General features: G+C 47.3%; 2 protein-coding genes across 2 annotated transcripts in view; one reads left to right on the forward strand and one right to left on the reverse strand.

Moving 5' to 3' along the window:
• The window catches only part of BORCS5 (BLOC-1 related complex subunit 5), a gene marked incomplete at its 5' end in the record, with an annotated part of 74552 nt that extends 70982 nt beyond the window's left edge, over nt 1-3570 (reverse strand). Inside the window, 2 exons of the mRNA XM_084277557.1 lie at nt 2493-2636; nt 3513-3570. Of these exons, the coding sequence (XP_084133683.1) occupies nt 2493-2636; nt 3513-3570 (202 nt within the window). The remainder of the gene's footprint in view (nt 1-2492; nt 2637-3512) is intronic.
• Nucleotides 3571-7422: 3852 nt separating this feature from the next.
• Nucleotides 7423-14920, forward strand: MANSC1 (MANSC domain containing 1). Its single transcript, XM_084273898.1, has 3 exons — nt 7423-7800; nt 8887-9027; nt 13590-14920. Exons 1-3 carry the CDS (start codon nt 7578-7580, stop codon nt 14588-14590), a joined length of 1365 nt encoding a protein of 454 aa, XP_084130024.1. The 5' UTR covers nt 7423-7577; the 3' UTR covers nt 14591-14920.
• The last annotated feature ends 4250 nt before the right edge of the window (nt 14921-19170 follow it).

Below are 19170 nucleotides of genomic sequence, written 5' to 3' on the forward strand. Positions count from 1 at the left end.
CCCAAAAGGGCTATAGTTTCCTCTTCACCCATTCCATGAACATCATCTTGCATGTGAGGAATACAGATAAGAGATCAGTCCAAAACAGAATAGCTTCTTGAACAAGCCTGTGGCAGATCTTGGGTCTTTCAAGACACCACTCAACAGCCCACACTGCTTTCTGTAGTGAACACAAGTATCAGAGATCTGTTGCTCAACTAATAAGAAGTATTTTGTGGATGAAAAAGCTGTTCACAAAAGTAAACGTGATTAAGCATGTAATACTCCTGAGTAGTCACCAGGTGTCACCACATCTCAAGAGACTCGTAGAGAAACTTCACAAGCCAAGTGACAGAAATAGCAAAGAAGGTTTCTATCACACACAGAGCTCCAGGTCCAAAGACAAAACAGCAAAAGCAACTCAGTGACCAAGATGACTTTCAAAAGAACCTAATGCAGCGTACTTAAGCGTTAAAGGACCTGTACTAGCCATTTAAGGCACCTGCCTTCCAACCCTTCTATCTCAGTAACACCACTGCTCCTATCTCCTCTTTTCTCTCAACCCACCTCAATCCCTGTATCCTTGATCCTCAACCATCCAATATGGGAAGACCCCCTCTAGAAGTGATCACCAGCCCCACTTCCCAGAAACTTCCACAGTTCTTGTGCAAAACTGTTTTTCTCACCACAGTTTGAGGCTGGATGGAAATGAAGATCTTTGTCATTGTGCTCTTAGACATACAAAGCAACCTTGGTGACAGATGTTAACGCATCATCTAAATTTGGTCTCCCAGATTAAAACTTCCTTATTTCTTTTGTGGATTATGAGTTCCACTGCTTACATTCTGAGCTGCCACTGGCAAGATCCTATTTATCCCTTCCAGACAAGGCAGGACTAAGGTAAACCATGTTCTGTCGCTGGGTAATGACCCAGCCTGCTGCCAACACAAACACTGTGCCAACATCAGCAATCTTACAGTCCACTCTAAAATGACTGTGAAAGTGTCAGGAATAAATCTGTATTTGATTTCTACACCACCCACTGTAAAGTTTAATAGACAGACAGATAGATAGATAATGCACTCTCCTTGGTCAAGAGGGACTACAGTACCAACCCTCAAAACATCCACGTTTGCTTTTCACCAGTTTACTGGCCTCCCTTTCTGACTCTCCTACTGGTAACAGTAGTCAGAGCCACACACATCTAGACCCTTATCTAGCAATACCCAATGACATGCCAAATATTTGGCCCTTTGGGATGACATAGCATCCCCAAGTTCCAGTCATCTTCCACGTCAGTGGACACAAAAATGTAAAGAATATCTGTCCAAAAAGTGATGTGATGTCACATCATCTGTAGTGATGCCTGTAGGACAAAGCTGCTGCCAAATCTTCCCAGCACCCATGCACGGATCGTCCACACTCGGACCAGCAGCGCCTAAACCCTCAGCTGTACAAGACCACAGCACTGCTTCCATTAGCAGGGAGGGCTAAACATCCCAACTCCTTCCTCTCTGTCACAGCAGACCTATAAGGCATGAGCAAGTGCTGTAGCCAATGTACACATGGCACAGCAGGCCTCACACTTTCAAAAAAACATCGGCTCACTAATCATCCACTACACAGTACAGTCACACAAGTTCGCTGACCCACGTTGTTCCAGGGAGAGGAGCCCAGCTGCAGGCTGCTTTTACCAAACCAATTTCTGCAGGCTGCTCCAGAGATCTTCCTTCCTTTCAGGAGGACGCTGCAGAGTTTCCAGAAAAAAGAGGTAGCTAGAAGCCTGGCCACAAAATGCACAGTGTTTGGTAAACTGTAGGCTTGGCAACTCTGATTTAAATCTTCACTTCCTTTTGAGGAGTACAGGAGGAACAAAGAATGGGTACAGGGGAAGAAAGGAAAAAAAGAAAGGCTGTGAGCAAAAGACAGACAGACACAATGGGAATTTAAGAAATCCACTGCTATAAAGGGATATTGTCAACATGGTGCTTAAAGATCCACGCAAGCCTCAGTCCACTCACTCCCCACCACCAACAAAAAGAATCAAATCTGCTGTAGGTTGGAAGCCCTCAAAGGAGATCTTGATTTCAAGCAACTGAATCCATACACACGTAGCTATGACTCTGAGAGTAACACACAAATGTTTTTAAGAGCCTGGCACAAAACTGTAGACTGCAGTTGACCACATATAAGAATGTAACACAGCATCTCTCATCAACCAGTGCTACAGGACAAGCTGGCATGCAGTCTCCACAGTAGATGGTTTGACCACAGAGAACACTCTTTGCACGCCTCTACACCAGTTCGCCTACCATATGGAAGGCTGAGAATAGTTATGAAGGAAAAAAAAAGAAAGTAAGATTTAAAACAAGGAGGGGTAATGAAAAATATGGACAGAAATATGAACTTCAGTTCTTAGCATGTCAACTCAGGACACACAAAGAACACACTCCATTAACATTAAGTACCAAAAAAAAGAGCTATTAAAAAGAAGAGGAAAAACAATTGCTCACCTTTCAAAAGGGGCTGGAAAGTTGGAATTTCCTGCAGTTTTATGACATCTGGATCATTGCTGACATTCCGGGAGGATTGTGTTCCTGGGGCTACCACCACAATGTCGTCCATTTTTGCTCGTTGCTTGGCTGGCGACGGAGATGCTGAAAGGACACAGAGGATCAAATCAATACGCAGATTGTGTCAGAATTGAATTATAAGCAAACGTCACCGTGTCCAGCATGGCAGAGGTTCATTTTCTCTGTTATGAGCACATCTCTGAGACCACTCAAGGACGGCGCTCTCCCTTCACACCCACTCTGTGAATCTCTTACGCTCAGCAACTGGTTTTTGATTTCAAAACCAGGTAACAGCTGATGAAAGATGTGATGCCTTCTCAGTCCTGGGATGATCCAACACGCTTTTGTTTTAACGCCAAAAGTAAAAACACCGAGCGCTGGGTTTACTCTCAGCATCCCTCTGCAGTTACGTCCTCTTTACTATCAGGTATCTTCACGGGAAAGGTTTGGTCCAGCGGTTCAGCCACAAGTATAGCCGGGCCGCTCCTTTCAGCGTTGTAGGTCCCTTGCCATCGCTCGCCGGGAAACGTTCAGCTGAAACACCTGCGCCTCCTTCCTCCCCCCAAGCCCTGCACCCTCCTCCCCCTCTCCCTCCCCCGGGCTCCGGGGTGCACCGGCTCCGCTTCCCCGCACCCGGGTGGTGCCCTCCTTGCCGTCCGACGCTGGCCCGACGCCCTCCACAGAGGAAGCGCCGGGCGCCGCCGGCTGCTGCCTGGCACAGAAAAACCCACCCGTTCCCCACAGCAACCGCCTCCGCCCCCCGCCTCCTCCGCAGCGGCCGCGCCAGGCCCCTGCAGCAGGGCGCTGCGCCGCCACAGAGCCGCCTTCCCCTCCCGCAGGCACCCCGGCCGCGCCGGAGGCACGGGGAACCGGCTCCCGGGGCCCTCTCCCTCCCGGCCGCCGCCCGCCAACGCGCGGTCCCTTCTCCCCGCCCGTTCCCGAAACGCGGCGGGCACCAACCTGAAGCGCTGGACTCCCCCGAGCGGCTCTCGGCCTCCGCGCTCTGCTCGGCTCCCATGGCGATGGCGGGGGCCGCCGGGCTCCCCGCCTGCAGCGCGGGAGGTAGCGCCGCTCCCCCGCCCGCCGCCAGAGCTTCCGGCTGCGACAGCCGGCGTCTGCGCCCGGGTCACGGGCAGGCCCCGCCCGGCACGGCGCGGCGCGGCGCCGCACGGCTCAGCGGGCGGGGCTCCGCTTAGAGGCCGGTGCCGCGGCGGTCGGGAAGGGAAAGGGGCTAAGGGGGTGAGGGGGTGCGGCCGGAGGTCGCTCCCCTCCGCTCCCGGCCTGCAGGCGCCTGGGCCTCCCCCCAGCAAGCTGCCCCACCCGGGAGACCGCGGGGGCGGGCAAAACAGCGCTAGTACTGATTTCTCCGCCCTAAGGCAAGCCCCCCGAACTCCAAAGTGTGGGCTCTGTGCCCCAGGGTGCGCGGTAAAGCCGCCCTCCGGCAGGCCCACGCAGTTCTCCCGTGACTTGCTTGGCGGGCATCGCCCTCCAAAAAACATGCAGCCCCTCATCAGCTGCAGCCCGCCAAGTCCCACAGCCGTCCCTCTGCCTTTAACCTCGAGCCAGATGCAAGCAGCCCAGGCCAAAAACGCACGGGGAACTCAGGTTAAACAAAATGCCTACCACCACTGCCCTGGAAACAAGGAGAAGGAAACACAACTTTGAGATTTCAGACTCACTGTTTTCGTATTTGCCAGTCCAATCAGCGAAGAAGCCACACAGTTGTCTGTGACAGGAGAACTGATGAACAACGGGACAGTGCTGATGCATGCTAGCGTCTGAACAGGCCTGTTCTCGGGTCACACGTGATGCCCAGCATCACAGAAAGCTCTGTGCTGAACTCAGCATTGTTTCTCTTGGCTCCCTTTGCTAGTTGTCACCAAGATGTAGTTTAATGCAAAAATAAGGTGCCTATCTCATGGGAACTGCGCCTCGCAGCTGTTGCCAAGATCAAGGCTATGGGAAGACAATCCCAACCCAGCACTACCTTTCGCCAACTGTATGAGTGCCATGTCATACTGTAACATAATATCAAACCTTTCTTTCAACTGCCTGAGCAACTGCTTGAGTACTGCCAAAATAACACATAAATAGTATGAAAGCGATGTAATTATTATGGGGGAAAAACAAGCTGTTGTTGCCACAATTTGGTTTACAAACTTGAGTTCCTAACCTGCAGTATGCTCACACGGGGTTAAAGTCACACCCGTGAGTAGTCTCAGTGGCTTTTAAGGAGGGGCTGGCAGTGTTCAAGGATAAACACAGTGTTTAAAGAGCGTGATGCCTGGAGGACTATGGCCTAACCAGTGCTTGTCACTTGGCATTATCCATCAGTCTTGGATATACTGTAAAGCTAGCTCCATTGGGTCAGTACTTTTAACTTGAATTTGTGTATTTTCCACTTCTGTGTAATGGACTTCTTGCTCCTCTCTGATGTGTTTTCACTTGTTACTGTGAAAGTGTGAGTTTGGAGTTTATTGTCACCTCAAAGAGTGTTAAGTTACCTATCAATCCACACATGTCTGCCACATGGAATTTCATCATTGAAAACTATTAAAATAAGAGTATATTTTCATGTGTTAGTTGTGTAAGTGAATTCTGTACTTTGTATTTGGCAATGTGGGTATAACACAAGCCTGTGTAGGATGCCACAGTCAGGAACTAAATTAACATGCCTGAAACAGCGTAAGGTTGTACATGTCTACATTAGAATATGTAAATCTGATGTTCGTATTAACATGGCCCAAGCCATCTAAGAGCCTTGGAAAATATTTTATATGGTTGCTTACCAGTTTTGCTTTTCCTTTATGGCTTACTCTGTATAATCAATGCTTGACATAAACCGATTACTTGAAACCACCTGGCACATTAAACACATAGCTTCCTCAGAAGGGCCTGGCCAGGGCTTAAAGCAGAATCTGTGCCTGTGGGGGTAACATGGCACAGGAATAGCCCTGCCACACCTGTCCCTGCATCATGACACATGTGTCATGGGTAGATGGGCACAGTCCCCTTGGCCTCCCTTTTGGTGTTTCTGCATTTCATCAGCCTGGCTGAGTTGCGTCTGCTCTCTCCAGGGAGATTGGGTGCCTACCCTACAAAGAAAAGGTAGGAAGGTGGGAAAGAAGCCATAGCAGCTGGACCAGGGCAATTGTGTCATCCCACAGCTATTCCAACAGCCCCAGTGAAGAAATGTTTTCCTCATTCTCTAGTTACAATCACCTCAGCCTTGGGTTGCTCTTTTTTAAGCTTCTTTTCAGCTCATACTTCTTCCACCATGACTATGTAAGCAAAGGCAGGCAGCAGCTGGGACTTTGCCTAACGCATAGCAGAGGTAATATTTGTGCTTGTATTTAGCATTCATTTCCATAGCATGTATCACTGTGTGATATGGTTAATAGGTGACACCTTAAATGTTTACATTCTCTTCCAGCTGTTTCTTTTAACAGTGAAAATAGTTGTATCAGCTTACTAGAAGAGGGAAACCTGGCAGAAAAGAAACTCTTTCTTAAACAAGTGCAGCTGAAACTCTCAGAAAAAAATCCCACACGTATGAGAGTCACAATGAACTATTAGGAATCACCCCACATCAACCATTCAATGTGAAATGAGATGACAGGCTTGGTCTCTGACAACACTTGCATCCACATAAAAGCTAACACCCAGCTGTATTAACAAAGGAGACGGGAGCTGACTGGGTGTGAAGACTAAGTCAGCCACCCATCCCTTGGCAGGGGTCCATGGTGTCCGGCACAGCACAAGGCAGGCAGCAGAGCAGTGGGAAACAGGATGTGGCCACACTGCTGCTGCCACGGCTGCCAGCACTGCATCCCTTCCAGGGAAGGATCTTGGAGAAGCCGGAAATCTCAATTTAAGTTGCTTTCTTTAAAGTAGACAGCAGGTGTCTGCCAGAGACACCCCCAGACACCCTCTCTTCAATATTCCACTCTAACCTTACAGTATGTAAAACAGCCCACCCTTTGGTATCACTTCACCCCTAAAAAGTCTTTTATTTACAGACAGAATTCTGAGTATGATGCAGGATGGCACGCCTGGAAAAGAAGGAAAACACCTTGCATTCTTTTTTATCCCTAACATTCTTTACTCTCTCGGCCATTTCCATGCCGAAACACTGTGTGTCTGTGTACCTTAAGATAAAAAGTAGGAAATTAAAAGCCAAACCGTTACTTGCGCAAGTGATTGCACCGAGGCCGTTGGGGGAAGAAGGGCTTAGCAAGCCGCCAGTCCGTGCTCCCGGCGGGCAGCAGGGCCCGTACACCTCGGGCTCAGCAACCCCCCTGTGCTCGGCAGTGATTTGGGCGGGATTACTCAGGCAGCGGAGAGGTGCTTACCCAGACATGGAAACACGCCCGTGCCCATTTAGACCAGGATACGCATAGATTATAATCGCTTCCATTACAGCCTCCAAGGGCCGATCTCAGCAGGGGCTGCGAACCCAGCCACATCGCCGCCGCCGCCACCACCACCTCAAGCCTCTTCACCGGGCGGTTTTACATTTGGGAGTTGGACTCGGCGATCCTTATGGGTCCCTCCCAACTCAGGGATATCCGATGAGTTGCACTTGATGCTCGGGACGAGGCCGACGCTCGGCGAGCGGCTGGAGGGGCGCTCCCGCAGCCCCGCCGGTCGGGCGGGAGGGCGGGCAGGAGGCCCGGGCCCGCCTCTCCTGCGGCCCCTCCTCCCGGACGTGCCGGCGGGCCGGGGCGCCCGTCGTTTCCCTGCGCTGTTTTGCCGCCCCGGTCGCCGAGCAGAGCTCAGTTCGGTCCCGCCGCTGTCTTCCCGGCACCGGGCGGCGGAAAAAGCAGCTCGACGGTGCCCGTGAAACGCGTTCCCGCCCGGGAGCAGAGGAGGCATCGCGGCGGCGGCTGGCCCGGCTGCCAGCGCGTCGGGAAGCCCGCCGAGAAATCGGGCTCCTGGCCGAGGAGGGTCCGGTATTTCTTGTGGTAAAGGGGCGCCCCGAGGCCGGGGTCACCCCAGGCCTGCGACGACGACGCCGGAGTGGCCATGTCTCCCGGCAGCAGCCGGTGGCGGGTTTGCTTGCTGGTGGCGATCACCTGCGTGATGCCCGGACCGTCCCTGAGCCAGGAGTGCTCCTCGGAGAAAATGGAAAACACCATCATCGACATAAACCTGTCTCTGCCCAGGGGCATCAGGGGCGCGGAGCCCGTGTACACCCCCAGCGCGGCAGCTTGCGTTCGCGCTTGCTGCACGGGGGAGCAGCTCTCAGGTAACCGGCTCCTCTTCGCTCTTTGCTGTTAGTGTGTACAAACCCTGGGGGAGGAAGCGGCTTCTGAAGTTGGCCGGGATAAACGGGCTCCGTGTTCGGCATGGGAGCGTTAATTCCGGCTGTGACTGGTAACAGCTCGCGGCGGCGATCCTGCTTCGCCAAGCGTGGTGGTAGATCTAAATGCAAGACCCCCGACTGCCCAGGAAAACAGCTGCAGCGGAGGAAGCGCTAGTTTTAAATGATAAAACCTCTCAGACCCCCACAAACTCCCAAGTTGCGTAAGCTGTGTTTGGTAGATGCTCTATGATGTAACTCACCATTTATGCTACGTGTAATTCTAGACAAATGTGAGAGTTCTGACCCTTCTCTGAGGTGTCTGGTTTGCCTGAAGCTCTTGGGGCAACAGGAGGTAGAGCAGCAGGTAGAAATGACGACATTAAAAGTGATCCCCCGCCAGCAGCAGCAACCCAAGCGATTCCTGGGGTATGATGAGGACAAGTGTATAAATCCTTTCCTTCCCCATTAACATCTTGAGAAGGTTTTTGGATTTATTAGGATTTGTAAGTGAGAAAGTGCTCTGTTCAGTGTCGCCAGGGTGGTACGGGCAAGGGAAGGATGAGGGGTTAGACTCATTATTTACACAGTTTCATCTGTACAGGAAGAGGAAGGTGTGACCTTTTGTATATTGGCCCGAGGCCATTCCTTTGCGGCCTTGGGTTGTTTTTGCTGTAGGAATGTTATATGTTAGCAGTTTCCCTCTTACTCACAAGAGGAGAAATTAATTTCACAGAATCACAAGGTTGGAAAAGACCTTTAAGGTCATCAAGTCCAACCATTCCTGTCCTATGCTAAACCATATCCCTAAGTACCTGATCTACCCTTTTTTTAAACACATCCAGGGATGGTGACTCAACCCCCTCCCTGGGCAGCCTGTTCCAGGCCCTGACAACTCTTGTAGTGAAAAATTTGTTCCTAATAACTAATCTGAAGCTGAATTTAACAGACCAGAGCTTACTGAGAGAGTAGAACAGTTCTTAATTGCTGCAATATGTATATATATGTATATAATATATATATCCTTTGCAGGAGACAAGAAATGTAACCTGATGGTTTTTGATTCCCGGAGGACAAGCGTGCATCCAAACTGCTACTTGTTTCACTGCCCGAGCACAGAGGCTTGTCCAATGAAACCCGCCGGAGGATTTGTGAGCTACAAGATAACTAGAGGTAAATAACATGAAGTGCCATCGCTTCCCATGCTTAGATGACTTCTGCTCCCATGAGCGTTCAGCAGCCGCCAGAAAACGTCTGGGGGTTGTGTCTTTCCTAAAATGTTCTAGGTCAGGTACCATCATTTGAAAATGCTGCTTTCTTTGCATTGTGGGAGAGGGATGGGCAAGCGCCTGGTGAGCTCCTGCGCTGGCTGGAGTGACATCCCGACCCCTTGTGAAATTCCTTCGCATTGCATTCAGAACTCCTCACAATTTTTCCTTCCCTTGAAACTAAAAGAAGCTGCCTCCACACAGTCAGGAAGGAAACTTTCCTGCATGTAACACTGAGGAGCGCCACAGAAAGCAACGGAAGTGCCATGCCCTTGTACCATGGTACACACTCCCAAGGAGAAAGATCCAGCGAATGTCAGGCAAGCCTCTGAGCACCGCTGGGATGCTACCGAATAATTGGCAAGCATAATGATGCTTTTCTGCTTTCAGTTAGGGAACCTGAAGCACAGATGGGAACAGACTAAGCTCAAAGCTCTGTGGCATGTGGGTTGCACACTCGGAAATCGCTTGCTGTCATCTGCTGTGGGATTTTTAACAGTGAGTCTTCCTTTTTGGCTGACATTGGTTTGCACTGGACCTGTCTGAGTGGTCCAGATAAGACTGTCCCCCTGCCAGGAGTTCCTGAGGTGGTTTCAGTGTGACTGCTTGAGAGAGCAGAAATCTCCTATTTCCAGAGCCTGAACATTTGCTGAAAGAGAGAACTTTCCCAAGAGCAGCTATGCAAGGAGTGACAGCAGGATACACAGAAAGCCAATTCACACAACGTTACCCAATATTTTTGTGCAAGCACAGTCCCACAGGAACTGGGCAAAAGCGGTGTGCAACCGATGAGTTGCATGCCTGTAAAACGGTATAGTTGTTAAAATGTAAATTTATTACAGCTACCCACTTCTCCAGCTCTTTCTGGGAGAATACAGGGGATGCAAACAAGGAAACAAGAAAAGGAATTGTGCTCCTGCTTTTGCCCTGCCTGTAGTCATGCTCGGTTAAACACATGACTGCACATACCAGCTATTTTTCTTTTTTGCATTTTTTAGCCATGGTTCACGTTGAATTATGGGAAGATTATGCTGGTTTATTTACCTTATGTTCTTAACATGCTTTCAAAGGTAGCACCTGCACGGTGTAAGTACTGACAAACATTTCAAGCTCTGTTTTGTCATATGAGAATGTGCATGTGGTTACACTGAATACCAAACTAAGAGGGAGAAAGATGCTGCATTGGTAATAAAGCACTTTAAATTACTGATACTACGTTATTAATGAGATTTCCTTTGTCTATTTAAACTATTTTTGTGACTTGGTAACTATTGGAAACAAGGTATGGCTTGGGAACTAAAGCATTTTCCAGTCCCAGTTGTGAAGAGCTATTACTGAAAGGAAAAAACATTTCTTATTTCTTCTCTTCGTGTGCTGCTTTGGTGTTTGCCTTCTCCACCCCACTGAGATACTGATGGGCTCTTACAAAGTATGCTCAGGAGTTGCTTAGCTTGTTTTTAAGAGTGACAACCCTGAAGTTTGGTTTCTAATGCCGTTTATTGGATTTGAGGTATCAGCAGGACCACTTTGGGATTTTAATCTCTTCTTAGAGGTTGACATGTGTGGTGCCCTTGTTATTTCTTACCAACAAGCGTATCTATCCTAGTACCCCAGCTGTACCTCACGTGTGACAGCTTTGGGCAGTTGCATCTGGGAGCTTGTAGTCTGACATGGAGACAAAGAATACTATAAAATCAATGCTTGATGGTGAAGATGTGGAGTAGAGATAGTTACTGCAGGCGGTTAATTAATCAGAGCGCTGCAGAGTAGCAGTGACACTTCAGTCCCATAGCCTCCCTGTGCTCCCTCCACCCTTGAACTCTGTGTGTGTGTGCTCCATGGTTCTCTAGCTGTTGCCCAGGGGAGCGAACTGAAGATGACGTAGCATCCTGCGAGTGCTTTGTAGCCGCCGTGCTACATCCGCTGTTTATCGCAGGGAAAAGTGTCTGTGGGAGTGCATGGGGTACCGGGGAGAAGTGAGCATGGGGTACTGGGGAGAAGTTGTGGAGACCGACGATGAGCAACACGCAATTCAATATGGATTTTAGGTGAAGCCATTTATTGGGTGAAATCACACAGATTATCTACATTTGTTACTGCAAACGTGGCAAGCTAAAATACTGCCAATTGGTTACACACACTGTTCACACCACACTGATTGGTTAGTGATTATAACGAGTTCTGATAAACATATCTTATAGCTAAATATTGTTAGTTTACCTTTGATGCCTAAAAGCATCCGCACACCTGCTGTTTTGACCATCTTATGGTTGGTTCTTAACATGTTCCATTACTCCCAAGTACCCTCCCATAACTACTTCTTGGTTTAGGGTAGCCTGTACCCCTGTCATCAAGGCCGCTGTGTTTTGAGAATGTGATTATTAAGATCCTCTCAGCATGAGTAACTTTTCCTGTCTTATGGGAACACGGGGATACTATCAGGGCCTATGTCTTGGGTGAAGAGAGCTAGGCTGCCGGCAGGCCTGCTGTCCTCCTGGACATGAAGTGAGCTGGGCACTGACTCCGTGGGGGTGATGGGCCATTTCCCCACTGGGTAGAAGTGCAGCCAGAGCTGCAGAAGCAGCTGAGAGTTTTGGGTTTCTTTGACCATACAGTTTCTGATACTCGAAATAACTGAACATTTTGTTACTTAAAGCCATGCTCTAAAAACAGAGTCTGGCATTTTTCCTAAGCCAGACCTCGTGGTTAGAGTCCGTTATCTCTAGTTAGGATCTTACTTTGCCAACAAGCTGGTGCCTGACTGGAAGGTTAGGATAAAAATAGGTGTCTGTGATTCAAGTGAAGTGTTTGCTGAGCCCTTGCTTAAAGCATTGCCAGATTTTCGGTTTGCTGGTTTTGTGTTTTGTGAGGTTTTTTGCATTTCATTTTTGTGTGGAGTCTTGAGGCTTGGAAATAGATATTAAAACAGCAGCCAAGTAGGCTTATTTGCATGTATAATAAATCTGAAGTAAATCTCTCCTTCTAAATAAAGAGTTTCTCCTTGAGAAGCAAGTGACAGTTGAAATGTCATGGAGTCTTTGTTATTTAGCCTTCCAGTACCAGAGGGAGACCTACAAGAAAGCTGGAGAGGGACTCTTTATCAGGGATTGTAGTGATGGGCAAGGGGTAAATGGGTTTAATCTAATGAAGGGTAGATTCAGAATACATATTGGGGGAAAAAAATTCTTCACTCTGAGGGTGGTGAGGCCCTGGCACAGGCTGCCCAGAGAAGCTGTGGCTGCCCCATCCCTGGCAGTGCTCAAGGCCAGGCTGGATGGGGCTTTGGGCAACCTGGTCTAGCAGAGGGTGTCCCTGCCTATGGCAGGGGGATTGGAACTAGGTGGGCTTTGAGGTCCCTTCCATCCCAAACTGTTCTGTGAGTCTCTGGTATATTTAAATTCCAGTACAGTTAACAATCCTCTTTGTTTCTATAAAAAGAGATGAGTGAGACTCAGAACTACTCGAGATGATGTTCTCTTTTTAATATTCTGTGTAGCAACTGAATGACAGTGAATTTAACTATCTATATGGATATAGATATATATACACAAACACATATATACATACACATATGTATGCATATATATATATAAAATTTGAATTAAAACAGCCATTCCTCCCAAGAGTTTGTGCTTGCCCGAAGTCTCTCTACAGTACCTGTGTAGCATCAGGTAGCTGCTTGCATTATAGATTGTATAGAATTCCTGTTACTTAATGCTGTTTTCCTGCTTCCAAATTCTATTAAACAGCATTTACCCACCTGGTTTGCAAGCAATACCTACTGACTTCTGGAGAAATGATCAAGTGCAGTCTGCGTCTTGTGGAGGCCTTCACTGCAAGTGCTTTGGAGACCCTTGGAGCAGTGTCTTTCTCTAGCATGGCAGTAGGAGCTCAGGTCTTCCCTACAAAACAGGATATGTAGAAAATGGGGATATTATTGCTGCCTTGTTTCATAGGACGATTTTTATATGCGAATTGAATTGTATCAAACAATCGCAAGGTGCTTGGATATTACAAGAAAAGGGAGCATATTATCATCTTGGCTGGGTGGAAATGTCTGTCTCTGATACATAAAAGGGAGGTTGATAATATCTACTTTTTAGCTGACAGGGTGAAAATGGTTTAAAGGCAATGGACCTACTCATTCTGCATTGCACTGCTAGGTACAACGCCCATACGCATGCCAGACAAGCGTGAAACACTCAGGTTGGGGTGCTGGCCCTGCACAAGTGAATTCTGTAAGAAGCTGCAGTCAGAGCCTGGTGTGCCCAGACTCGAGACTAACAGGTCTTAGGACAGGGGGTTTAAAAGTCACTCACCATACCTTGGTGCCTCAGTTTTATTAGTCATAACTTTCTGAAGCCCCCTTATATCTCTCTTACTAAGAAATACAAATTGTTAGAGTAAGCCTGTGGTAGTCAAAATAGATATAATAATTAAATATTGGTGTTTCTTTTTTGTTTCCAGAGAGCCACATCCTGGAGGATACATCCTTCAAAACTGAGGACTTTCCTTCAAATGAGTATTCTTTGTCTTCGGACACTGATGCCTTTAGTTCTCACAGCCAGACCAGCCATCAGCATCCTGCTCCTGCTTTGCAACAACCTGTTTTTCGTCAGGCATCTGAACACCTGGACCATGTGGCCAAGCATTTAGACAACAGGGAATTCTCAACAGTTTTTCCTGAATCTCAAAATGCAAAACATCCTGAGAGCTTAGACCCTGTCCTGAGACAGAAGGGAATTAACCTGCTGCCAAACACATCTTCTGCTGTTCGAACAGGAAACCTCCCTGCTTTGTTGCCCACCACTCAGTCTAGCACTCGGGAACCCAGTAGTACTACCCTTACTCCTCTGCCTACAAGTACCACCCGACTGGAATCTCGTACAGCCTCCCTGTATCCTGGTGCTCCTGAACCTACTGCTGTCCCCACCACCGCCACAGCTACCTTTCTGCCTACTGCAACCGCCAGAGCTAAACCTGGCAACCCTGCCACCAGCGTTGCTGTTACTCATGTTCCTCTTTCCAGTCACACAACTTCTGCTCCTACTTCTACAACCAAGCAGGTGACCACCAGTTTCAGATCTGCTCCTGTCCCATCAGGGCTAAGAACTCCAACCATCCCTCCTGAGCCAACAGTTGTCTCTTCCAATGATACCAGCCATGTAACCCACCTCTCTTTTTCAGGTTTCACTCTGCCTACTAGTGGTTCCCCCATGTCTTCCCAAAATGACCCTCAGGGTTATGACCTGTCTGATTCAGAAAGCTACCTGCCAGAGAGTGTTCTGAGAGGGAAAAGTGTTGTTCAGCTGGGAGAAAAAAGCAGCCTTGTAGCAGCTTTGATTTTTGGGGTGATATTCTTTTTGCTAGTTATTGCACTGACGGGGAAGAAAATACACGAATCTCTTCAGAAGAAGCACTATACCAGACTGGATTACCTGATCAATGGAATGTATGCTGATGTATGATGGGGAGAAGGAATAAGACTGTGAGGAGCATCTCTCATCTTTGAGAGGACAGCTCTGAAATAGAGCAGTAGATACTGAAATCTCAGAAGAGGATAGATTCCTTTTTTTTGCCACTAATGGAAAAGAAGCAGATGGCTTTGGAGAGGAAGAGAATTGCTTTTTCTATACTGAACTGCAATGTCTCTAATTTTTATTACTAAATCCAGAAAATAAACACTAAAATCCAAATTAAGCTAAGAAGGCCTTATATTTAAGGAGAAAAAGCATTTGAAGAGCTTAATCTGTACTATGACAAGATTAGTGGAATGGAAATACACCTAATAAATTGAGTACCTATGCAGTGCGTGAGCATTCTCAATGCTATTTGCCCCCAGAGGCCACAGTGGCACATGATTGTCTGGCAGTCCTGTTTATCCATAGCCCTGAAGAGTTAAGTCCTAGTAGAGTTTTGTGCCCAAATGGTCTTAGGTGCAAACAGTAAATATTTTATTGCAGATAACATAGCTGGTTTAACTTTCCTTAGCTGCAGGTGATTTATGGACATGTACCTTTAATGATATTTTCTCTCACGTGTGTTGTTTTTTTCTTCATCACAAGCTATCCTTAAAACCACATGCTGCAAACCTAAGTTTGCCTTTTCCAAGGAGCTCATCACTCTGTAGCCTGTAAGCTTTTTTGCAATATCTATCAGAGAGAAAGAGGTTTTACCTTATTGAAGTAAAGCAAGCTGCTATCAGGCTGTTTTGTGACAAAAGGTGTGACTGAGTAACTTGGTATATGCATGAGAGAACATCTGTTCTAATACTCAACACCTGATAGCAGAGCAGGCAGAAACTTGTGAGGGGGCTTAGCAAAGACAACACCACTGTATTGTTGTCAGAAGACACAGAAAAGGTGTGGTCTCCATTTGCTGAATATCTAGAGGGATGGAAGAGAAGGTAGAAAGTTTTAAAGGAAAATGGTGGCTATGTAGGAGGATGCCAAACTGAAAGAAGTTTCCCGTGGAGGAGTGGATGAATAAGGTTGTGTTAATCCTGCATGTTTCTGGTACTCTCTTACTTCACTCACCAGGCTGGTGGCTCTTAAAAATGCTGCTTGCAACAGCACTGGACTTGCTGTTCCTCCTGAACATGCAGAGCTCTTACTGTATCTCAAAGCAGATTCACAGAATCATTGAATGCGCTAGGTGGGAAGGGACCTTTAAAGGTCACCAAGTCCAACCCCCCTGCAGGGACATCTTTAACTAGATCAGGTTGCTCAGAGTCCTATCAAGCCTGACCTTGAATGTCTCCAGGGATGGGGCCTCCACCACCTCTCTGGTCAACCTGTTCCAGTGATCTACCACCCTGATATTGAAGAATTTTGTCCTGATGTCCAACCAAAATCTTCCTTTTTCAAGTATAAAACCGTTACCCCTCATCCTATTGCTACATGCCCCCGTGAACCATTCTTCCCCAGCTTTCTTACAGGCACCTTTCAGGTATGGATGACTGCTATAAGGTCCCCCTAGCACCTTCTCTTCTCCAGGCTGAACAAGCCCAACTCTCTCAGCATGTCTTCATAGAAAGCTGCTCCAGCCCTTTGATCATTTTTGTGTCCCTCATCTGGACATGCTCCAATAGGTCCATAAACTTTTTTTTGAGGTCTCCAAAGCTGGACACAGCACTCCAGGTGAGGTCTCACCAGAGCAGAGTAGAGGAGCAGAATCACCTCTCTTGATCTGCTGGCCACACTTCTTTTGATACAGCTCAGGATGCAGTTGGCCTTCTGGGCTGCAGATGCACATTGGTGGCTCATGTCCAGCTTTTCATCCACAAGTACACCCAAGTCCTTTTCCTCAGGGCTGCTTTCTAGCATATTATCTCCTAACCTGTATGGATCACAGAATCACAGAACATTAGGAGTTGGAAGGGACCTAAAAAGATCATCTAGTCCAACCCCCCTGCCAGAGCAGGATCACCTAGATTAAATCACACAGGATAACAGATGTTGTCCTGACCCAGGTGCAGGACCCTGCACTTGACTTTGTTGAACCTCATGAAGTTCACCTGGGCCAACTTCTTCAGCCTGTCCAGGTCCCTCTAGATGGGATCCCGTCCCTCTGGCATGTTAACCTCACCACCAAGATTGGTGTTACCAGCAAACTTGCTGAGCGTGTCCCCAATCCCACTGTCAATGTCATTATCAATATCATTAATAGAGATATTAAACAGCACTGCTCCCAGTCCAAACCCTTGAGGAACACTGCTTGTCACTGTCTTCCATCTGGACATCGAGCCATTGACCACCACCCTCCCGATGTGACCATCCAGTCAATTCCTTATCCACTGAACAGTCCACCCATCAAATCCGTATCTCTCCACCTTAGAGAGAGGATGTTGTGGGGGACTATGTCAAAGGCCTTGCAGAAATCCAAATAGATTTGGATTTGCAGAAATCCAAATAGTAGCTCTTCCCTTGTCTACTGATACAGTTATTCCATTGTAGAATACCACTAGATTGGTCAGGCAGGATTTGCCCTGGGTGAAGACATGCTGACTGTCTTGAATCACCTTGTCCTCCACATGCCTCAGCATAACTTCTAGGAGGATCTGTTCCATGATCTTCCCAGGCACAGAGGTGAGGCTGACAGGTCAGTAGTTCCCAGGGTCCTCCTTCCTACCCTTTTTAAAAATGGCCATGATGTTTCCTCTTCCAGTCACCAGGGACTTCACCTGACCATCATGACTTTTCAAATATGGAGAGTGGCTCAGCAACTACATCAGCCAATCCCTTCAGGACCCTTCTTCAGGACTCACTTCACATAACGGGCATAAGCATCGCTGCTTTGTGTGTTTTCCCCACCTCTGGAACAAGAGATGAGTGAGGGTGTTCATGAGCATCATCTGCTGCTTGCTGCACAACTTCCAGTTCATATTATTCACATTTCCCTAAATCTGTTTTTAGAATGATAGACCAGATTGCAAAGTATCCGTGTGGCAGGCAGCATAATCAGCAACAAACATCCAAGGCAGAGAAGGAAGGGTGCCTCATGGATACAAGGAAATTGTCACAAAATACAAGACGTTACTCATGTCCAAGAGGTTTTTATATCTGTCAAGCTTGGTGAGGTGGGAAACGGGTGTGATCCAAACATGGCCTCAAGGCAAGTTTTCAGAGAGCTCTAACAATAACTTTATGCAGAAAATTATCAGAAAATTCCATATTCAAAGATCAAAAGGTCAGTGTTCCTTGTGTCAAGAAGTTAGTTCTTACTACGTGGGGATTGCTTTACAGATACAGAACCAGCTGGCCTTCTACATTGCTGAAGTCTCACAATGCTTAAATGGAAAACACTCTGGATAACCTCAAAAGTGAGCAAAATTACAAAATAAAAGTATCTCAAGTTCATCAGCTTGTCTGTTGACTGCCCTTGGTTTAACCTCAGTTTCTTCTTTTATTTTAATACCTATTTTCAAAGGTTTCCTGTCAAGGAACGTGATGAGGGGGAGCAGCATTTCTGGGCAATGAGTCAGTAAAAGGATACGCACGAGGCCCAGTTGTGGCCTGTACAAATGCAGGTGCAGATCTGAGGTGGGCCGTAATTTTCTCTACAAAGAACTACAGTGTCGTGAGAAGCCTTTGGCATTGCTGAGGGCATCACAGCAGTTCACTGTAGGAGAGGAGCTGAGAACAACCCCTGAACCCTCACTGTGCGTTTCTGCTGTGAAAACTTATTGGTTGGAGGGAGAGATGGTTGGTTTTAATTGATAATGTACAATACAGTAGCGATACCTTCAAGAGAAGGCAGGCAGCTGTATCTCAGGGCCATTCAGAGTGCTGAGCGTGCATCTGGCTAGTAGCATTAGAAACATCACCCTCCATCCCGAGCAGTGATGTACAACAAGCACAGTGAATGGCTGAAGTAAAGCAGAGAGGTGCACAGGTACCACGACTAATTCAGTGAGGATGCTGTGTGGGGTGGCCTTTCGCAACTTTTGAGTGAAACAAGCAATCTTAAATGTTCTTACATCAAAAATCCTTTTTTTATGCTTGAGCAAAGACAGTTAGTCAGGTGTACCAAAAAACCTTACCTTTTTCTTTTTTTTTTAAACCCCCATCCATTTGTTTTACTGGATTAAGAACAAACAAGGAATTGTTGGGTGACTGGTTTGGATCTTTATGGAGAGATATTTACAAGCTGTCTATGAACGCTAGAGGGCAACAGCAGTTTATTAAATACAATTGACAAGTTTCGAGGATGTCAAATGAAGAAAAAGTTTTAATTAGCTTGTTTTTTAGTTTTCCAATCAATGGCAACTTCATTGCAAGAATGCTTTATGGGATATATTGGAAAGTTCTGTGGAAGATTGTATACACACATTTTTAAAACTAATGAACAGTAAAAGTAAGACTATTATCTTCTGTGTTTTATTAATGTTAAATCAAATTGCATTATTAGTCATGTAGTGACATTGCTTCTTCCCACACTGGGACTCAAAGGGCTTTATATGGGAGAGTGATGTCAGGTGGTGTAGAAAACAGCCCAGGACAACTCAGCTCACCTGGACTAACTCAGCTCACCTGTGCTGGCTGTTTGG

This window comes from Gallinula chloropus (genome assembly GCF_964237585.1).
Source record: "Gallinula chloropus genome assembly, chromosome: 1".
Lineage (NCBI taxonomy): Eukaryota > Metazoa > Chordata > Aves > Gruiformes > Rallidae > Gallinula > Gallinula chloropus.

What these genes read in the sequence shown, in the direction of transcription:
- MANSC1 (XM_084273898.1), top strand. Translation starts at nt 7,578, where the DNA reads ATGTCTCCCGGCAGCAGCCGGTGGCGGGTTTGCTTGCTGGTGGCGATC. An exon ending in CACGGGGGAGCAGCTCTCAG is followed by an intron (nt 7,801 to 8,886) that starts GTAACCGGCTCC and finishes TATCCTTTGCAG; the next exon opens with GAGACAAGAAATGTAACCTG. An exon ending in GAGCTACAAGATAACTAGAG is followed by an intron (nt 9,028 to 13,589) that starts GTAAATAACATG and finishes TTTTGTTTCCAG; the next exon opens with AGAGCCACATCCTGGAGGAT.